This window comes from Hylobates moloch, unplaced genomic scaffold (assembly GCF_009828535.3).
Source record: "Hylobates moloch isolate HMO894 unplaced genomic scaffold, HMol_V3 SCAFFOLD_11, whole genome shotgun sequence".
Taxonomy (NCBI): domain Eukaryota; kingdom Metazoa; phylum Chordata; class Mammalia; order Primates; family Hylobatidae; genus Hylobates; species Hylobates moloch.
Genome location: NW_026652286.1, coordinates 4,866,177 through 4,886,160, shown reverse-complemented (window position 1 = coordinate 4,886,160; position 19,984 = coordinate 4,866,177). Strand labels below are relative to the sequence as shown.

The following is a 19,984-nucleotide window of genomic DNA, read 5'->3' as shown; positions in this document are numbered from 1 at the left end:
TCCTTTAACCAGCTTCAAGTAGAAGTTCATAGTTGATCTGCTCATAGTGCTAAAATCTGTAATTGCATCACTCAAAAATCACATACTTTCCTTGAAGATAGAATACTTAAGGATGAATAATGCAGGATTGTACTTATTGTAGTCTTAAAAAACTACATTTAACTAAATTTAAACTATTTTTAACTACATTAAAATAACTTAAAAATAATTGGTCCTTGTGAAAGATTCAGACTGAAAATCTATAAAAGAAAGTAAAATTAATAATTTCAAAACTGGTTTGTAATATATTCCTTTGGAGTTTGATTTTTACACAGCTTTATAGTTAAAACTTAATTATTCCCCGTAGTATACATTTTTAATAGTAGAATTGTGGGAGTCAAAGAGTAAATGTAATATACATTAATATTTATGTTAATGTAATATACATTACATTTTTAAAGCTTTTTACATACATGTCAAATTGTCCCCCAGAAATGCTATAGTAACTTAGCATTTCTATAGTTTAATATCTAAAGTTAATAATATTCAGTAAGTATTGGCATTCTTTTTAGTCTTTGCCACTTTGTAAAAGGAAAACTTGTATCTTTTAAATTTCTATTTCTTTGTGAAGTTACACATTTTACATACTTCTTAGCTGTTTGTTCATGTTTTTGGCCCTTTTTCCTCTTTTTTTTGTCTTTATGTTTAGAGTAAGCCTGTTTGTGCCTTCACTCAGATATCACATAAATAGAAAAGATTCTAAAATGTTCATTTCAGGAATTTCATGTTAGAGCTATTTCTAAGTAGATGAGGTCTTCTGACTTAACTTCGGAAGTCCTGAAATAGAGCTCAACAAGTTGTGGTCAGTTGCTGGAATTTTTCTTATTTCCCTCTTGGAATAAGCTGGAGTTGGATGGTCTCTATATGAAGATCACACCCTAATGCACGTGCTGAGCTGATGATTAGAGTGCTCTTTTGACAGGTATAGTTTCTTTGCACTGTGTCCTGTTCTTTATCATTGCTTATCATTCAGTGTGGCTCTTCTTCATCTTGAATTTCAGAAGAGCCAGAATATTAAAGGTGCTCCTTTTGAGTATTCTAAGTTAAACTGTCTTGAGTTGTGTTTGTAATTTTACTTTTTTAATCTCTAGAACACTTCCTCATGGGTACTGTATAACATGGCTTCATTTTACTGGAGAATTAAGAATGAGCCATATCAGGTAGTAGAATGTGCCATGCGAGCACTTCACTTCTCTTCCAGGTAAGATTCCTCCTCTTCTGGACCTGATTTTCTACAATCCTCAGGACTGTTAAAGAAACAATACATAAGAAAGCACTAAGAAGCAACATTGCATTATATACTTTTCTCCATCCCTGTTCAAAGAAATAAGTCCCACCACAAAAAAAAAAAAAAAAAAATCACAGATGTCAAAAAGTTCAAAGTGATAATTGTGTAATATACTTTCCATTTCCATTAAGGAAAAAATATGTAGATGCCCTGTGATTCACATGATACTTGAATGGAATTATCATAAACTAAGTTTAACTTTTCTTAAAGCAAATATAAGCCCTAAATAAATTGTAAAATCATACAGTGTCTGCAATACCTTATTTTAGTGACAAAATTTGTAGCTATCAGATTAAGAACCATCAATAATTTAAAAATGAAACACTATAATTATCTTATTTTCTCCATCTATATCTTAGTTTCCTAAGCACAAGTAACTTTGAATGTCATTTTTCCTTGTCACGTGGTTCTACATAATCATGGAATATGTGCTGCTTTCCTTAGGCACAATAAAGACATTGCCCTGGTCAACCTGGCAAACGTTCTACACAGAGCACACTTCTCTGCTGATGCTGCTGTGGTGGTCCATGCAGCTCTGGATGACAGTGACTTCTTCACCAGCTATTACACTTTGGGGAATATATATGCAGTAAGTACTACTCTTTGTTTCATGTTTCATGAGTCATGCTAGTTGCCACTTTCTTTTTTTTTTTTTTTCCTCCCCCCTCAGTAGAATGTTACTATTTTCCATTCCTTTTTTGGTCTGAACAATGGAAATGAAATTAGGAGGAAGAAAAATCCTCAACACAGTAATGTAATTATTCTAGCCTCTTGCCAAAAAAAAAAATAATAATAATTAAATTGGAATTTTAAACTTCTACAGGGTACACCTTTTAAGGTTAGCAATGCCTTCCAACTAAACCATCCTATAGTATGTCTTAATATTGTAGGGATCTGGTCACTGATCAAAATAATGGTCACTGTAGAGTAAGATATAGGTGTGATTCAAATCATTAGAGGATTTGGACAGATGCAACCAGGCTATGGCTAACATTTTTTTTCGTGTGTGTGTGTGTGTGTGTGTATGTTTGTTTTTGTCTCTTCAGATGCTTGGGGAATATAACCACTCAGTGCTCTGTTATGACCACGCTTTGCAGGCCAGACCTGGGTTTGAGCAAGCTATAAAGAGGAAGCATGCTGTCCTATGTCAGCAAAAACTGGAGCAGAAATTGGAGGCTCAACATAGGTAATTGAGAGGAAAAATTTCACTCAAGCACTAGCACTATCGAACCTTAGGTTAAATCTGTGTAGAGGATATCAGTGTTAATTTGGTAATTGGAATTAAGAAAGAAACCTCTTCACTACTGCAAGTCCTGTCCTTTTTCTGTAAGTCCTGGTGGTATAGCACAATTCAGTGGTTGTGTAGAGGAATATCTTTAATTGTATGGATTCCTGCAACTAGAGAATATTTGTAGTAAAAGCTGTCATTTAAATCTTTATAATTTTGACCATTGATTACTTTTATGAAGTCAGTTGGGGTCGGGAGACTGGGATACTTAGTAACTTTGTTGACTACATTTTTATTTCCATAGAATATACTGAGTTTGAATAAAATCACTTACATGTGCAATAGTTGATCTTTCTCCTCTTGGAGAGAGGTGTGGCTCCTAGGGTTGGGCTATTGTTAAGGTAGTTAAATGGCATTGAGAGACATTATTTGGCCCACGTTTTAATCATGATTGTGTGTTAGGTTGTACAGCAATGGAATTCTGTTGTATTTGATCCTTGAGGTATAATAAGTTAAAAAACATTTCCTTCAATCAGTAGGGCTACTTAAGAAACTTCACGTTAACTCAGAAGTGAATTTTTCATATCTCAGAATTAGCTGTAATATTTGAGTTTACTTTGGTTAGTAGAGACTTAAACAGAGATTTAGAACTCACTAAACTTTTGTATTTACTTATTTTCCAGTCTTTTTAAGGCATAATGTGGTAGGAAGTAGAAAGGATGACAGCTTGCTTGTTCATAACTGGTTTCTGTTATACCTGGCTGAGCTTTTTCCAGTATCATGCTCTTAATAATTGAGCTGGCTTTATCTTTACGCAATCTGTATAGCTCCTAAAATCTCTATATGTTACAATGCGTAATAGGCAGTATGGGTTTTCTGATTAAATGTAATCAGGCAGCTGATTTACTGAAATCAGGTGATGAAGCAGATTCCTTTCGAAGCACAGTTTCTGTAGTTTTTCCTGGCCTGTAACCAATAAGCTAGAGTATGAAAGCAAAGTACTGTGACCCCTAACTCTTAACTTTGTCTTTAAGCAGAATCTAGGGAAAGAGTGAAAAGGAGGAAAGGATTCTAGAAAGACTTTGAATGTTGATGGAACTAATGCAAATTTTGTACAGAGAAATAGAGTTGTTAAATATGTAAACTTGTATATTGTCATGTATTTTTTTTATGGCACCTGAAAAATGCAGCATACCATTTGATGTCATGGTAGTTGTATTGCCAGGTGTCATGGCTGATGCCTGTAATCCCAATTATTCTGCAGACTGAGGCAGGGTGGAGGGGAGGAATCACTTGATGCCAGGAGTTCAAATCTAACCTGGGCAACATAGCAAGACCCAGTTTCTAAAACTAAATTAGCCAGGCATGGTGGCATGTGCCTGTAGTCCCAGCTCCTCCTCAGGAGGCTGAGGCAAGAGGACCCCTTGAGCCCAGGAGTTGAGCCCAAGAGTACAAGGCTGCAGTGAGCTACAATCAGGCCTCTCCATCCAGCCATGACAACAGAGCAAGACCCCATTTCTTTTTTTAAAAAGTTGCATTTAAAGGAAGAATTTCACGTTTATCTTTTTGCCCTATTATTCTTGAACTGGTGGTACAGGGTTGTATGTTAAATAAAAGGAAAACACACAGTAATTGTTGCTGAGAACCAGAAAAATCTATGCGTTTAAGTGGTTTTAAAATTTATGATTTTATAGCTCTAACTTTTTCCTGGTATTAAAAAATGTTAAGATCTCTCCAGCGAACACTGAATGAGTTAAAAGAGTATCAAAAGCAGCATGACCACTACCTGAGGCAGCAGGAAATCCTAGAAAAACATAAACTGATTCAGGAGGAGCAAATCTTAAGAAATATCATTCATGAGACTCAGATGGCAAAAGAGGCACAATTAGGTAAGTAGTGACTCCAAGTAATTGAAGACAGGTTAGGAAATTCACTTCTAGCATGCTTTACTGTCATAACTTTCTTGTAGCCTTAAAGCAGTGTGAAGTTGTGTTTATGACTTCCCTACATCTTGAAAGCATGATTCATCACTGTGGGTATACCAGGAGGCCTGGGGAGCTGGTTTGGTCTGCCTTGCTTTTTTCAAATTTACATTTTGAAATAAAAAACAAGTCTTGTAGATCCTAGAAGTCTTAACAGTTATTTGCCTTCTGTGTTCAACATCAGTTTTTTTTCCTACTTTAATATGCATATCAGTCTCCTGGAGATCTTGTTGAAATGCAGATTATGATTCAGTAGGTCTGAATTGAGGCCTGAGTGTCTGCCTTCCTAATAAGCTCCCAGGTGATGCCTGTTGCCACGGGTCTAAAAACTGTGCAGTATGGGTAACAAGGCCTTACACTAAGTGAATACAAGCCAGACCCACCCTACAAACAACCCATCCATACTCCTTTTTTTCTTGCTGTCTTAAAAATGGTATTTTAGAAGTAAAATTTTAGACTGGAATTCTTAACCTGGGTCGATGGATTAGTTTCAGGGGGTTCTGAAATCCTCTCCAAAATTATATGTAGAATTCTCTATCTGTCCAATTTAATTTTTCTGGGAAGAGGGTATATAGCTTTTATTAAAATCTCTTAAGCATCTGTGATCCATAAAAATAGAACCACTGGTTTATAGGAACTTGGGTTGGCATGAGAACAATGATTTGGTTGTATCTAGAATGTTTTGTTTCTAATGACAAGGGAGCAGATCTGACAACTCAATACCAGAGAATAAATTAATAGAATCTCTTAATTATACCCTTCTCCCTTGATAAGTATGTTGGTCAAGAAAGCCTCCTAACCTTTGGCACTTAGCTGTGACCATTTATAGTTTATTTTACAATTCCCTTAACAAGTTTTCTTTGCTATTATGAGTGTAAAGAGTATGCTCAGTCTTTGGAATTACTTACTGCCCAGTATATTGAAATGCAACCAGAGCTCTTATATATGCATTTGAAACAAAATTATGAAGTATGTAAAGCAAATTCTCTCCAGAAAGATGGCCAAAGTCTCTTAAAACGATGTGATCAATAGATTTTACAATCCTAGACTATAATTGCTGAACGATACCTCAGTAATCATCTAGTGGAGTCCCTTTGTTTTTATAGGCGGAAAAACCGGGACTTCTTAGAATGATTTAATTTGATTAACCATTAATGAATATTTCTCTATATAAGTACGTCCTGTATAAGTAGGCTGCTAGGCTCTGAGGGATACAGGGTTGATACTAAATGACTTAGTCTAAGAAAATCACATTGGCATTGTTGACCTTGCTCATCATTTGTGTAATTTCCTTTCTTATTCCAGGAAATCATCAGATATGCCGACTGGTCAACCAGCAGCATAGTTTACATTGCCAGTGGGACCAGCCTGTACGCTATCATCGTGGAGATATCTTTGAAAATGTGGACTATGTTCAGGTCTTTTTCTTGGTCCAATCTAATTCTTATAAATGTTTGCTTTATAAAGATTTTTTAAAACTTTTGTTTTTCCCCTTGATTCTTTGTATATTTGATGTCTAAAATTTGTGATTATCATTTAGATCTTTAAGATTTTGAGGCTGGGCACAGTGGCTTACGCCTGTAATCTCAGCACTTAGGCAGGCAGAGGCAGATGGATCACGAGCCCAGGAGTTCAAGACCAGCCTGGGTAACATGGTGAAACCCCATCTCTACAAAAACATATATAAATTGGCCAGGCATGGTGGCATGCACCTGTAGTCCCAGCTACTCGAGAGGCTGAGGCGGGAGAGAATCATCTGAGCTCTGGAGGTCAAAGCTGTAGTGAACCCAGATCATGCCATTGCACTCCAGCCTGGGCAACAGAGCAAGACTGTGTCTCAAAAAAAAAAAAGAGCGAGAGAGAGATTTTGATTATCTGTTACGTTGTTATGTTCATGAAGTCAGATTTTATAGGGAGTACTCAGTAACTCTGTGGATGCTTTCTGTTTCCCAAAGTAACATCTAAATATTTATATACACATGCATTTGATTCTTTTCTCCTTTACCATGGGAGCTAGAATTGGGCTATTATTATTATTGAACTCAAAGCTTTCATCTCCCCACTTTCCCTATTAGAGTAAGACCTGTTTAAAATTTGAGAGCAACCATGCTATTTGTTTCCTGAAGTAATCAGTCCAATTATATTGCCTCAACCAATACCACCAACAAAATGCTCATTATCAACAGAAAATCTTTATTAAACACACTGCTAGGTGTGTACTTTCTCTCACTGTCTGTCGCTATATATACACATATATGTACACACACACATACACGTGTACAATCCTAATCTATCTAGTTGGGAGGAACTAACACATATAATGATACCAAATAGTATATAATTGATGTTGAATAAGTGATACAGCAAGTACAGCCAGAATTCTGAGTATAAAAAGAAAAGATTCAAACACTGAAACTTTTTGAGCACTGACATCATGCTCAAAAGAAGTGTTCATTGGAGCATTTTGTATTTCACATTTTTTGATTGGGATGCTTAACAGGTAAGTGTAATAAAATATTCCAAAATCCAGAAAAATCTCAAACCTGAAATACTCCTGATCAAGCATTTCAGAAAACTGATACTCAACCTGTATTAGAAATAAAACAACATTTATTCTATCTTAGAGAAAACTCATCATGTCTAATTGTAGATATAGAAATTTCCAGCAATAACTAATTAAGATAACTAAGAGATTAGGAGAGCATCTATAGGAGGACAAACCACAAAAACTTAGAACTCTTTAATCTGGAAAAATCCAGACTGCCTTGGGAAAAAATAAGAGACAAAAATTAAGAAGCCATTTAAAAGGGGAAATAGTGATAGGGACCAAAAGCTTCCTATGAGTATTGTAAACTAGCTCCCAGCAATATCTCATGTTTGGTTTCCAAGGGAAAAAATAAAGAAGACCAGATTCATACCCTCTGGGATTATAGCTCTTTATCTTAAAACCAAGCATTTTAAAGGGAAGAAGGGGGATGTTTAGAAATGAAATAGATTGAAACCCAATGTACCTTTTGGACTTTTTGATGGTCTCAAGACAGATCATTTGAAGGAGTGTAGCTTCCAATAGTCTATATTCATAAAATTGTATCACCACTATATAGTGAAAGAATCCATTCCTATTCATAAAGACCTACAGCTACAAATTCATCATATTCATTCCTTTTTCTTACGTCTTTCCTACCCCATCCCATCCCCAGTCCCATTCTCATTATCTAGCAAGGTTTCAGAAATACACAAGCATCTTTGTAAGTATATCCAACATTGTTCCACCTTGCTTTGAAGGAAGGCTGTATATGTTTGTGTTCTCTCATCTTCTAGGTTACCCTTTCACCCCCAAAACTTTTCTTTGTAATTGATTGCACAACAGACTGTAATCCTTAAGTGATAGTTATAGAACCCTTAAGAATACTTTCTTAAGTTCCCTCGCCTCTACCCACACATGGCACACTGATTTTAGAGTGGTGAGCATTTTAGTGTAGGAAGAAAAGGGGAATAATGAACCAGATTTCTCAATTAGCTAATTATTAACCTAAAGATACTAAATCATATAAATGAAGCAAAGGGACAGGAAAACGACCTATGCCATTTTTCTTATACTCCAATGGCAAAGTTATTGTAAGTTGTTAACTATGTATTATCCATGAAAGAATATCATTGGGGTGTAGCTCTTAAAATTAAAAGATCCAGTTGCTTTATTACTGAGCTACTTTCTGATTTTCTACTAATTTTGAATATTCACTCGCTTTTTTGGTGTGAGTTAAATTATAGTCACAATTCCTTTTCCACTTTCAATTTGATTGAACTTTTTGTTTCATTTTCTAGTTTGGTGAGGATTCATCAACCTCCAGTATGATGTCTGTGAACTTTGATGTTCAATCAAATCAGAGTGATATCAGTGATTCGGTCAAGTCTTCTCCCGTAGCCCATTCTATTCTCTGGATTTGGGGCAGGGACTCTGATGCGTATAGGGTAAGTTAATAGAGGATGACGAAGCAGTTTCTCAAACTGGCAAGATCCATTAAAGCAGTGGCCCTCAACCTCACTGATTAATATGGCCTCTATGACTGTTGAGATTAGTTCAGCAAATGTGTAGTACATTTCTATTAAATGGAAGCCATTCTGCTAGGTAGTGAATGAGTAAGATGCAATTTCTGCCTTGAGTTTTTCCCAATCAAGTAGAGCAGATAGACACCCTGATTTCAATTTAAAGCTTTATCCTCTGAGTATTATTACCAACCTTAACAGGTTTCTAAACTTGACCCAAGTGTATGTTTTTATATACTTTGCTTAATTGGCATTCTTTTATTGAACTCCCACCTGTGTGCCAGGCTAATGCTAGCAGTATAATAGATAAGCCCCCTGCTCTTCTGGAGCCTACATTCTGGTAGATGATACAGACAATAAACAAGTTAGTGCATGTGTCTTTCTAGACTAGCTAAGAAAGAATTGTAGGTTAGCTGAGGCGGATACCAAGGTATGAGGACAGAGACTATGTGCTTTTTATTCACTGTTAAATCTTCAGAATTTAATCAAGGGTTTAACAGAATTAAACAGCCACTTAGATTTAATTATATTTAATATAAATCCCTCAAAGTTTGATAGCTTGAAGATTTAAGTTTAGTAAGCCTCTGGTACATCTTATTTATATTTAGAGAAAATTAACATTTTACAAATCATAAAACAATTGTTAAACTTTGGCATTGGCAAAGAAAAGACCTTAGTTCAGGGAAAAATAGTGTTCAATGCCAGGTTTTATAGGCTTATGTATGCTTTCAGGTACAAGTCATAAGCTCCACCTCAAGTTAACTTAAACACAAAGAAAATGTGCCTGTTACTACAGGAAGTCCAGAAATAGGATAAACTTCAGGTTTGGTTGATTCAGTGGCCCAGTGATGTCATCAGTGACCCATTTCTTCTTTTTCTTTTTTTTTTCTTCACTCTGCCATCCACAGTATTGGTTTCATCCAAAAGCTTGGTTTTTTTCATGGTCATAAGATGACAGCCAGCAGCAACTGGAACAACAAGATTTTTTGTTCATATGTAACATAAGAGCCTAAGACTTGCTTCTCTTTCTGAAAAGCCCCAAGCAAGCCTCTTCTTGTGTCTCACTGGCTCAACTGGCTTATACCCGCCCAACCCTGAACCAGTCTGTGGTAAAGCAGGTAGAATTACTGACTTAGATTAATAATCTGCAGTAGCAGGAATATTATAGAGTCTACCATAATCTTAAGATATTATGGTTTTGTTCAATTATTGTAGTATATTTATATCATTTTAAAAGTTTATTTAGCATATTGAAATATTGAATCCAAAGAAATTTATGAGAAATTTTGTTTCTTTATCAGGACAAACAGCATATTCTATGGCCTAAAAGAGCAGACTGTACAGAAAGCTACCCTAGAGTCCCTGTTGGTGGGGAATTGCCAACTTATTTTCTGCCTCCGGAAAACAAAGGACTCAGGCAAGTGCAGATGGATTTGGCAAAGCACCTGATTCTGCATGATTGTCATCTAGCAGTTCTTTGAGAGCACCAGCCTTGGACTTGAAAGGTTAAGTCTTTATCTTGAAGTCACCCAAACTTTGAAAATATGAATCTTGTTCCTTTTTCTTGTGCCAGGATCCACGAACTCAGCAGTGATGATTATTCTACAGAAGAAGAGGCCCAAACCCCTGACTGTTCCATAACTGACTTCAGAAAAAGCCACACTCTGTCCTACTTAGTCAAAGAATTAGAGGTTCGCATGGATCTGAAAGCCAAAATGCCAGATGACCATGCACGAAAAGTAAGGCTCACTTAGGCTGGTATTTATTGCCGTCCATTCTGGGTGACTTCAGAAGCCTCTTAAATGGAACAAAAAAATTGATAGAAGGTAGCTGTTGAGCTTTAAGTATATAAAATGGAAGGATAGAGTGAAAGAATTGGTGAAATGATGGCGAAGTCCGTCATGCTATTAAAGGAGTGCCAGAGAGTTCCTCGGGGCTGCTATACGTAGATCACCTAAACACTATTCCTCTAACTCAGAGCACTTCAAAGATGAGTAGCACAGAACTTTCTGTTATCTAATGGAGTTGGTGTATTGCAGGCCATTGCAACCACTAAAAGTTAGCTTTGCATCCTCCAGGCCTCCAGAAGTTTATATAAATTGAAAGCTTGAAGAATCTCTTTCTCTGGCCTTATCAACCCTGCTGTGACCTTATATGAGATCCTTAGGAATTTATATTAATTTGATAACAACTCTGCAAACATTAGAAGTTCAATTATGCTCTTTTCCTAAATTCCTATTAATTATATATAACTACGAGTGTTTTATTACTATAGATTACCATATTAGATATCATTCCATAGATAAAAATGAAAAAAAATTACCTTTTTAGCAATCACAGACCATCACAACCACCTTTTTTTTTTTTTTAAGTTAATTTCAAAACTATAGGCACTTACTACTACTTATATTCAACAGACATTTCCTTAGGCAAAAAACATTATGTGCCAGACATTGTTTTGGATGCTAGGAATACAAAGATAAACAGACCATGATCTGTGCCTTAGAGTTGTTTACAGTTGTATAAATGCTACGGAAACATGAAGTAGAATAATTGAGGATCTGGTATTTTCCAGCAAGGAAAGACAGTAGATTTTTATTATATCAGATATTGCATGCTGTTGTCTTTTGAATAATTTCTTCTTGGGTTCTGAACACTTAGGCTGACTTTAATGGGGTATGGTAGGTTACTTTAATGTGTGGGGGTATATATGTCTTTTTAACTTTTTAGTTAAACTATTACATACATGTGTGCAGGTCAACACCTGTTGGTATGTGAATGAATTTATGTCATATATATGATTATACATATTTGTTCAAATTAGCTGTTCGTGAGGAGCTCAAGAAAAGACTGCCATCTATAGAAATTCTTTTCAAATGTCTTCCCTGTTATTTTCAATTGAGTCAGTCTTCCTTTTGATGTTTCAGATTTTGCTTTCCCGTATTAATAACTATACTATCCCAGAAGAAGAAATTGGGTCTTTCTTATTTCATGCTATTAATAAGGTGAGTCATTTACTTTAGACATCTAAAACTTAAATGCTTCTTAATTATAACTAAAAGTTAAAATGCACATATTAAAAATCTTATTTAGAACAAGTACTGTATTCCTGTACTAACTGAAGTATTTTTGGATTTTTCAGCCAAATGCTCCTGTCTGGCTCATACTCAATGAAGCTGGACTATACTGGAGAGCAGTAGGAAATAGCACTTTTGCTATTGCCTGTCTTCAGAGGGCTTTGAATTTAGCTCCACTTCAATACCAAGATGTTCCTCTTGTCAACTTGGCCAACCTTTTGATTCATTACGGCCTTCATCTTGATGCCACTAAGCTGCTACTTCAAGCTTTGGCCATCAATAGCTCTGAGGTGAGGTTTTAGGGGTTTTCATAGTTGCATATACTATGTAGGGTAACTCAAATTTAGATTACAATTTGTATTTTTCTAGGGAAAGCATAAAAAGTGTCATGTTTTGTCCTTTACGGGTAGCATTTGCATTATTTCAAGAGAGTGAAAAAGCTTTTGTTTTATTTTGATGCATTCTTTAAATTTTGAGTGAAATTTATAATTACACAGTTAAGTTTTCTTTGGAAACTTACATTTAAATAAGAATAACATAGCTGTAAAAATATACTGCCGCTTTTTTATGTCAGTCTGAAACATCTGGTTTGTATTTTATCCTACTCATCACAGCATGCACACTGCTTAATATTACACTGTTTTACAACTTTAATTTATAGAAATATTTATACCATTCAAGCCAGAGGACAGTTCAAAGGTGGTTTTGATAAGAATAAATAGATACATTGATTTTCATGCCCCAAACCTCTCACATGCAGCTTATGGAGTTACATCGGTGCTTTGTAGTTCATGGTTTTGAAGATACAACTTTTGTTTTTCATATTTTAACATCTCTGATATCAGGATGTATGTTATAATTGCTGTCATTTTAGGTTTCATGAAATTCAGTTATAATAAATATACAATTACACTGATTTTATACCTAATGTCTAAATGTTTATAGGTTTTATATCCAAAGAAACTTTCAGAAGGGATGTGCATGAATGGTTGAGGTTTATTTATGGTATCTGAAAACTGATTTTTTAAGGATGAGAAGAAAGTATTGCCTGTTTTCTTTTGAAATAAACAAATTCACAACTGGATTTTAAGCAGAAGTTTACAATCTCAATATTATGTAACAGGTCACATTGCCAGAGAAGTACATCAAATATTTATCTAGTGCTTACTGTGTACCAGGTGCTGGTACAGTGGGAACAGATGTGATAAAGTGGGCAATGGAAAGCGCAATGCAGCCGTATTCCCTTGAAACTTTTCATGATTCCCTTTTTACTGTTTTCAGCCGAGGGACTTAAGTAGTATTCTTCTGAAGAAAAAAGACCTCCTTTAGTGGTCTTTTGATATTTTAAAATCATACTAAAATTTTAGTTGTTAAATACCATGGTGCTACAAGAAGAATAAAAAGATAAATTAATGGATCAGGGTGGGTACCCCAAAAATATACCTTTTTTTTTTTTTTCGAGATAGGGTCTTGCTCTGTTGCCCAGGCTGGAGTGCAGTGGCATGGTCATGGCTCACTGCAGCCTCCACCTCCTAGGCTCAAATAGTGCACCCACCTCAGCCTTCCTAGTAGCTGAGACTACAGGCATGCACCACCACGTATGGCTGAATTTTGTATTTTTTTGTAGAGATGGGGTTTCACCATGTTGCCAAGGCTGGTCTTGAACACCCGAGCTCAAGCAATCCTCCCATCTCAGCCTCCAAAAATGATGGGATTACAGGCATGTGCCACCACACCCGGCCCCCAAAATGTTCCTTAATCAGCACCCTCTTCCCAACTTTTGGAAATTCTTCTTTATAAGCATGTCTTCTATGCAAATATTTCATAATGTTTCAACTCTACTGTACAGGTGATATCTAAAAACTTTATTCCTACCTAATTTTAAAGCCATCAATTTAAATGGTTGTATAAAGGACCAATGAATTGATATGCCACAATCTATTTTTCTGTTGTTGCATATTTAGGTTGCTAACAGTACTTAGCTATTATCAATGATGGTTTTCTGCAAAGGCCTTAAAGATTGTTAGCAGTGGAATTACTAAGTCAATAAGAGAATGAATGTTTTGATGGCTCTGGCACAAAAATACCAAACAACCCACTAAAATGTTTGGGCCAGTATATATTGCCATGAACAAGGTCTAAAAATATTAATTCCACCTGTGTCTTTATTAGAATTGAACAATTGAAATAACTGCCAATTTTTTTGATTGTTTACTAGAGCCAGGCACGATACTAAGCATCTTACATGTAATAACTAATTTAATCCTCACAACAACCCTGTGAGATGGAATTTCCCCTTTAATAGATGAGGAAACTCTTAAGAGTTAAGTGTACAGAATAAGGGATTTATGGGAAGTCACAGAGCTTGGTTTTGAACTCAGGGAGATTGGCCACAGAGCAAATACTGTAGTCGTGTTATACTACCTCCAAATTAACATTTATAAAACAAGTTTGCTTGCTTAAAAATACCACTTCTGTGTTGTAACGTAAAGTTTTATCTTGTGGTTGTTTTTGTTTTTCTTTTTTTTTCTTTTTTCTTTCCTTTTTTTTTTTTTGAAACAAAATCTTGCTCTGTCACCCAGGCGGGAGTGCAGTGACACGATCTTAGGTCACTGCAACCTTCGCCACCCAGATTCAAGCTCTTCTCGTGCCTCAGACTCAGGAGTAGTTGGGATTTCAGGTGCATACCACCATGCCCGGCTAATTTTTGTACTTTTAGTAGAAACAGGTTATATTTTAGTAGAAATATGTTGGCCAGGCTGGTCTCAAACTCCTGACCTCAAATGATCTGCCCACTTTGACCTCTCAAAGTGCTGGGATTACAGGTGTGAGCCCTTAAGCCCAACCTTGTAATTGTATTTTTAAAGTAAAAGTTTGTATATACATTTTGTTCATTTTAGAATTTTGTTTTTTAAATTTTGTGCAAACCCTTTGTATGATAAACTCTTCAACTCCATCTCTCATGTGTTAAAAATATTTTCCCTCTTTGCCTTTTTATCTTAGCATTTAAAAATTGCCCTTAAGTTTGCCAGTATTTTGAATGTTGATTTCTGTTGTTAGATTTCAAGTGTTCTCACGAAACTGTTTTTGTTTTCTATGGCTTAATCTTTGAATAGTTGATTCTCAAATATATAAAGATCTTTTCCTGTGATGTCTCCTGGATATTTTATAGTTTTAGGCTTTACAGTTAGGTCTATGATTCATTTCAAGTTAAATTTTCTTTGTAGTGTGAGGTAGGGATCAAAGTTCATATTTACACGGATATCCAGTTGTTCAGCTTCATATCTTGAGAAGACTGCCCTTTTCCTGTTGAATTACCTGTCACCTTTGCCCTGAACTCCAGACTCCTTTATTCAACAGCTTACTCGACATTTCCACTTAAATGTCTAAAGGGCACTCTAGAACTAAAGGCCAAAACTAAACTCCTTAACACCGTTCCAAATTTATTCTTCCCAGTCTTCCTCATTTCAGGAAATAATAAAGCTATCTTTCCAGTAGCTCAGACCAAAAACTTAGGGGCTTCCTTCATACCTTTCTCAGGGAAAATTCAGTCCACTAGCTAACCTTGTTAATTCTGTTTTCAAAATACACCTCAGATTTTACTACTTATCATTGCTTCTACTGCTTTCCCATCCAAACCATAATCATTTTTGTCTGGATTATTTTAATAGCCTCTAAACTGGTTTCTCTGCTTCTGCCATTGTCCCTCAGTCTGTTCTCATACAGCAAAAGTGAAATCCTTATAAAAAGTCAAATGTTGTTATTTGCTGGCTCAAAATCCCTGCAGTGGCTCTCCATAGAACTCACAGGAAAATACAAGTTAGTAATGATGTAGAAGGTCCTACATGACCTTGTTACTTTTCTGACCTTATCTCTGTCAAGTCATTCCTTAGCACATTCTATTCTAGCCTCACTTGCCTCCTTGTAGTTCCTTGAACATACTAAGCATGCCCCTACCTCAGGTCTTTTGCATTTTCTATTCTCTCTGGTTGGAGTCCTTCATCCCACCAATATTCTTCATTGCTTGCTCCACCTCCTTGAAGTCTTATGAATACTAACTTCTCAGTAAGTCCCTCTCATACTACTCTATTTTAAATGGTGCACTCCCCCACCCCCACGATCTAGTGCTACCTCTATTTCTTCCTTCTATATTTTTCTCCATCCCATTTTACTCACTGACATCCCCACACTAGACTGTAAGGTCTATGAAGGCAGCAGTTATCTTTCTTCTTTTCTACTATATCCTCAATGTTCAAAACTATGCCTGCAACATAGTAAACACTCAGTACTTATTTTTTGGTTCAAGGGATGAAAGAAAGTTCAACTTTTTTTCCAAAATGCTAACCAGTTTATCTCAATGCAGGATATTTTTACAGCCATCATTTTGTCATAGGGATAATTATAACACTTTGTTTCCTTATGCAAAATATAAAGATACATTTGAAGTCTAAGTATGGGATTTAATTTTGTAGCTGGGTGTGAACTACTAAGTAATAGTTTGAATGTAATCTGAGCTGCTTAGGTTAGACTTCCTTAATCTAGAATATTTTTTATCCTCTGGCTTGGTTACAGTGAGACATTTCTAATGATCTAACAGCCCCAGTCAAAAGCAGGTAATTGGATAAATCATAAGCATTGTTTTACATAGGGATATATTGTACAGTTTGAAAATAAAACACTCAGATCTTTTTAACTATTTTTAATAATAAAATAAAACATATGGTTTGCACACAAGCAAATATAAAAACACTATAGATGTATTTCAGTTAAAATGACCTTAACTGAATACTTTGGGCTGCTTATGAAAACAAAGTCTCAGCAAACAATTGGAAAATAGCATACAAAGTACACTGTTTACAGTAGCATCAAGAAAACATCAGATTTGGTGTGGTGGCTCACACCTGTGATCTCAGCACTTTGAGAGGCTTCGGGGGGAGGATCGCTTGAGCCTAGGAGCTCAGTACCAGCCTGGGCAACACAATGAGATCCACTGTCTACAAAAAAAGTCGGAAAAATTAGCCATGTGTGGTGGTATGCACCTGTACTCCTAGCTACTTGGGAGGCTGAGGTGGGAGGATCTCTTGAGCTCAGGAGTTCCAGACCAGCCTGGGCAACAGAATGAGACCTTGTCTCTAAAAAAGGAAATAAATAAAACATCAGATTTCTAAGAATAAACCTAAAGGAAGATATACAATATTTATATACTGATTACAAGATATCACTAAGAGAAAGAAGACATAAATACAGGTTGAGCATCCTAAATTAAAAAATCTGAAATCCCAAATATTCCAAAATCCAAAACTTTTTGAGCACCAACCTGACACTCAAGGGAAATGCTCATTGGAGCATTTTGGATTTTGGATTTTCAGATGTGGGATGTACAGCCAGTAAATATAATACAATATTCAAAGATGTTGAAAAATCTGAAATCCAAAACATTTCTGGTTCCAGGCATTTTGGATAAGGGATACTCAACTTGTAAAGGGAGATATACATCATGTTCACACATTGAGAGAGTCAGTGTTGTTCAGATGTAAGATCTCTGCAAATCAATTTATAGATTCAATTCAATCTCAGACACCTAGTAATTGCATATATGTGTTCGTGTATTGATAAGTTGATTCTAAAATCTACATAGAACTGGACCTAGAATAGACACACACACACACACACACACACACAAATGGGGGCAGGGTGATGGGGAGGAACAGGGTTGGAAGGCTTTTATTACCAGATTTTGAGATTTACTATAATTAAATGAGTATGGTATTGGTACAAAGATACTCAAACATATCAATGGAACATAATAGGGAATTTAGAAGTAGACCACCATGAATATGGCCACTGATGTATGACAAAGGTATACCTGTAGTTCAGTGAGGAAAAAACATTTTGGTTTTTCAGTAAGTTAGTGCTAGAGTAATTGGATGATATCCTTATGGAGAAAGATAAGAACTTTGACTTCTGCCTCACACCATACACAAGATTAATTTGAAGTGGATCATGTACCGAAATAGGAAAGATAAAACAATAAAGCTTCTTCATGAAGACAGAGGAGAAAGTCTTTATGACCTTGCAGTAGGCAAAGATGTCAAAAAGCACTAACTATAAAGGAAAAAAATGATAAGCTGAACTTCATTGAAATTAAGAAATTCTGTTTATCAAAAGATACTATTCAGAGAGTAAAAAACCATAGAGAAGATTTTTGCAATAAATATTTTCAACATAAGACTAATATATAATATAGACAGAGAGCTCCTTCAAGGCATTAAGGGCAATCTAATTCTTTTAGATAGAGTAAAGAACAGGCACTTCAGAAATGAGGATATCCAAATGGCCAATAGGCACCTGAAAAAAAAAAAAACCCTCAACATTATTACTCATCATGGAAATGCAAATGAAAACCACAGTTAGACACCACTGCAGCTCACTAAAATAGGTAAAATTCAAAAAACTGACAATACAGAGTCTCTGAATTCTCACACTTGCTGGTAGGAGTGTAAATTTGTGCATCCATTTGGAAAACTATTTGGTTGTATCTGCTAAAACTAAATATACATCTACCTTACAACCTGTACTAAGTATATACTCAAAGAAAATGAGGACAATATGCCTATCAAGACATTTACAAGAATATTCATGGTAACTTTATTCATAATAGACAGAAAGTAGAAATAGCCCAACTGCCAATCGGATGAACAAGCTGTGGTATATTCTTATGTTGGAACATTACACATCAACTTAAAAAACAATGAGCTACTGATGTACACAGAAGCATGAATGAATTTTAGATTGAGTGAAGGAAGCTGCAAAAGGACACATATTACATGCACTCATAGGAGAACATGCAGTTTGATTTCATTCACCTGAAGTTCAAGAACTATGATGACAGAAGTCACAACATCACAACAATGGTTACTTCTGGGGTTGGATTGCCCAAGGGAACCTCCTGGAGTACTGAAAACATTTTAGTATCTTGAGCAGTGTGGTGGTTACAGGGATATATACATATATAGTTTATATTACATACTTTATATATTTTTTATCTTAGCAAAAAAAGTAAACACATTTACATGTATTATACAGTTTAGAATTGGCTGGTATGAGTAAAATGGACAGTTAGCAATAACGTCTATGGGGTAACCTAAAAAGAGCCAAAAGCTATATACTGTAAACGTTTTGTAACTCCCAGAAAATATTAGTTCCTTAACATTTTGCCCATTTTTTTTTTTCTTTTCAGCCTCTGACCTTTTTGAGCCTGGGAAATGCTTACCTTGCTCTGAAGAATATCAGTGGGGCACTTGAGGCCTTTAGACAGGCCTTGAAATTAACCACCAAATGCCCAGAGTGTGAAAACAGCCTGAAGTTGATCCGCTGTATGCAGTTTTATCCTTTTCTGTACAACACGACTTCTTCTGTCTGCAGTGGTAAGCAGCTTTTAAATGCTGACAAACTAATGAGCTCAGCCACAGTTCCTCTTCTGATCGAAAGAACACAGAAAATGATTTTCTCTATTTTACCCAGGGATTTTAGATAACCAGTATAATTCCAGATGCATAGAGAAAGATGTTAATTCCTTACTTACTATAGATGCCTTAGGGTATTAAGGCTTAATTCTCTCTTAGAACTCTGGTTAAGAAAGGCTGACTAAAATACGTGGTATATTCAACTGGGATGGGTAGGCTTTGAGATTTTTTTCCTCCCTCCAAAATCTCCGGTGTTTTATAATAACTGACATTCCTAGTAAAGTACGTTTTTCCTGTCCATGAAGTCAAAGTATACAGTTTGAATTGAAGCAGTTCTTCTATATACTCAGTCACTGAAATACAGCTCCCTGTCTTTCATTGAAGGTGGTTCAGACCTTTACTCTACCTTTAAAATAGTGACCCGACATTAAGTGGCATATTTTTCCCTTCTTCCACTCCGTCCCACATATATGGGCACATATATGGGCATATATGCCTGTGTATAGGTGTGTCCACCTGGGTAAAGCTAACATCTAAAGCTGTTGCACTTACATTAGTAGAACCTTCTTTCTAAGAATCACATGGTATTTGGTTCTCTGTTTAACCTTCACTATAAGAAAAAATAAAATCATGAATTTTAACTCTCTGCCTTGAATTGGGATGGGTACAGTTTACATATGTGTGGATCCTCAGTATCTAGCCATTGTAGATACTGTACATTGTAGTGGGTGCTTTGTTAATATTCAAATTAGATTGTATTTAATCAGATGGATATTAGTTCAGCTCCTTCACTTTTGATATTTAAAAACAAAGAAAATCCTGACATCCACTTATTTATGTGACTTGTCTAAAAGACA

The 19,984-nt window shown here is 35.7% G+C and overlaps 1 protein-coding gene across 8 annotated transcripts in view; it reads left to right on the top strand.

The window, feature by feature from the left end:
• Positions 1–19,984, top strand: part of TTC17 (tetratricopeptide repeat domain 17) — a 126,669-nt gene that overhangs the window by 37,711 nt on the left and 68,974 nt on the right. For 7 of the 8 annotated variants that reach the window (XR_009215725.1, XR_009215726.1, XM_032166227.2 and 4 more), the window contains 11 exons: positions 1,131–1,240; positions 1,772–1,916; positions 2,374–2,513; positions 4,284–4,444; positions 5,843–5,955; positions 8,363–8,509; positions 9,886–10,001; positions 10,158–10,323; positions 11,512–11,589; positions 11,727–11,951; positions 18,902–19,088. Coding sequence is in view for 6 of the 8 variants with exons in the window: in XM_032166227.2 (XP_032022118.1) it covers positions 1,131–1,240; positions 1,772–1,916; positions 2,374–2,513; positions 4,284–4,444; positions 5,843–5,955; positions 8,363–8,509; positions 9,886–10,001; positions 10,158–10,323; positions 11,512–11,589; positions 11,727–11,951; positions 18,902–19,088 (1,588 nt within the window). In the remaining 2 variants the exon portion in view is untranslated. The remainder of the gene's footprint in view (positions 1–1,130; positions 1,241–1,771; positions 1,917–2,373; positions 2,514–4,283; positions 4,445–5,842; positions 5,956–8,362; positions 8,510–9,885; positions 10,002–10,157; positions 10,324–11,511; positions 11,590–11,726; positions 11,952–18,901; positions 19,089–19,984) is intronic. The other variant, XM_032166225.2, reaches the window with a different exon arrangement.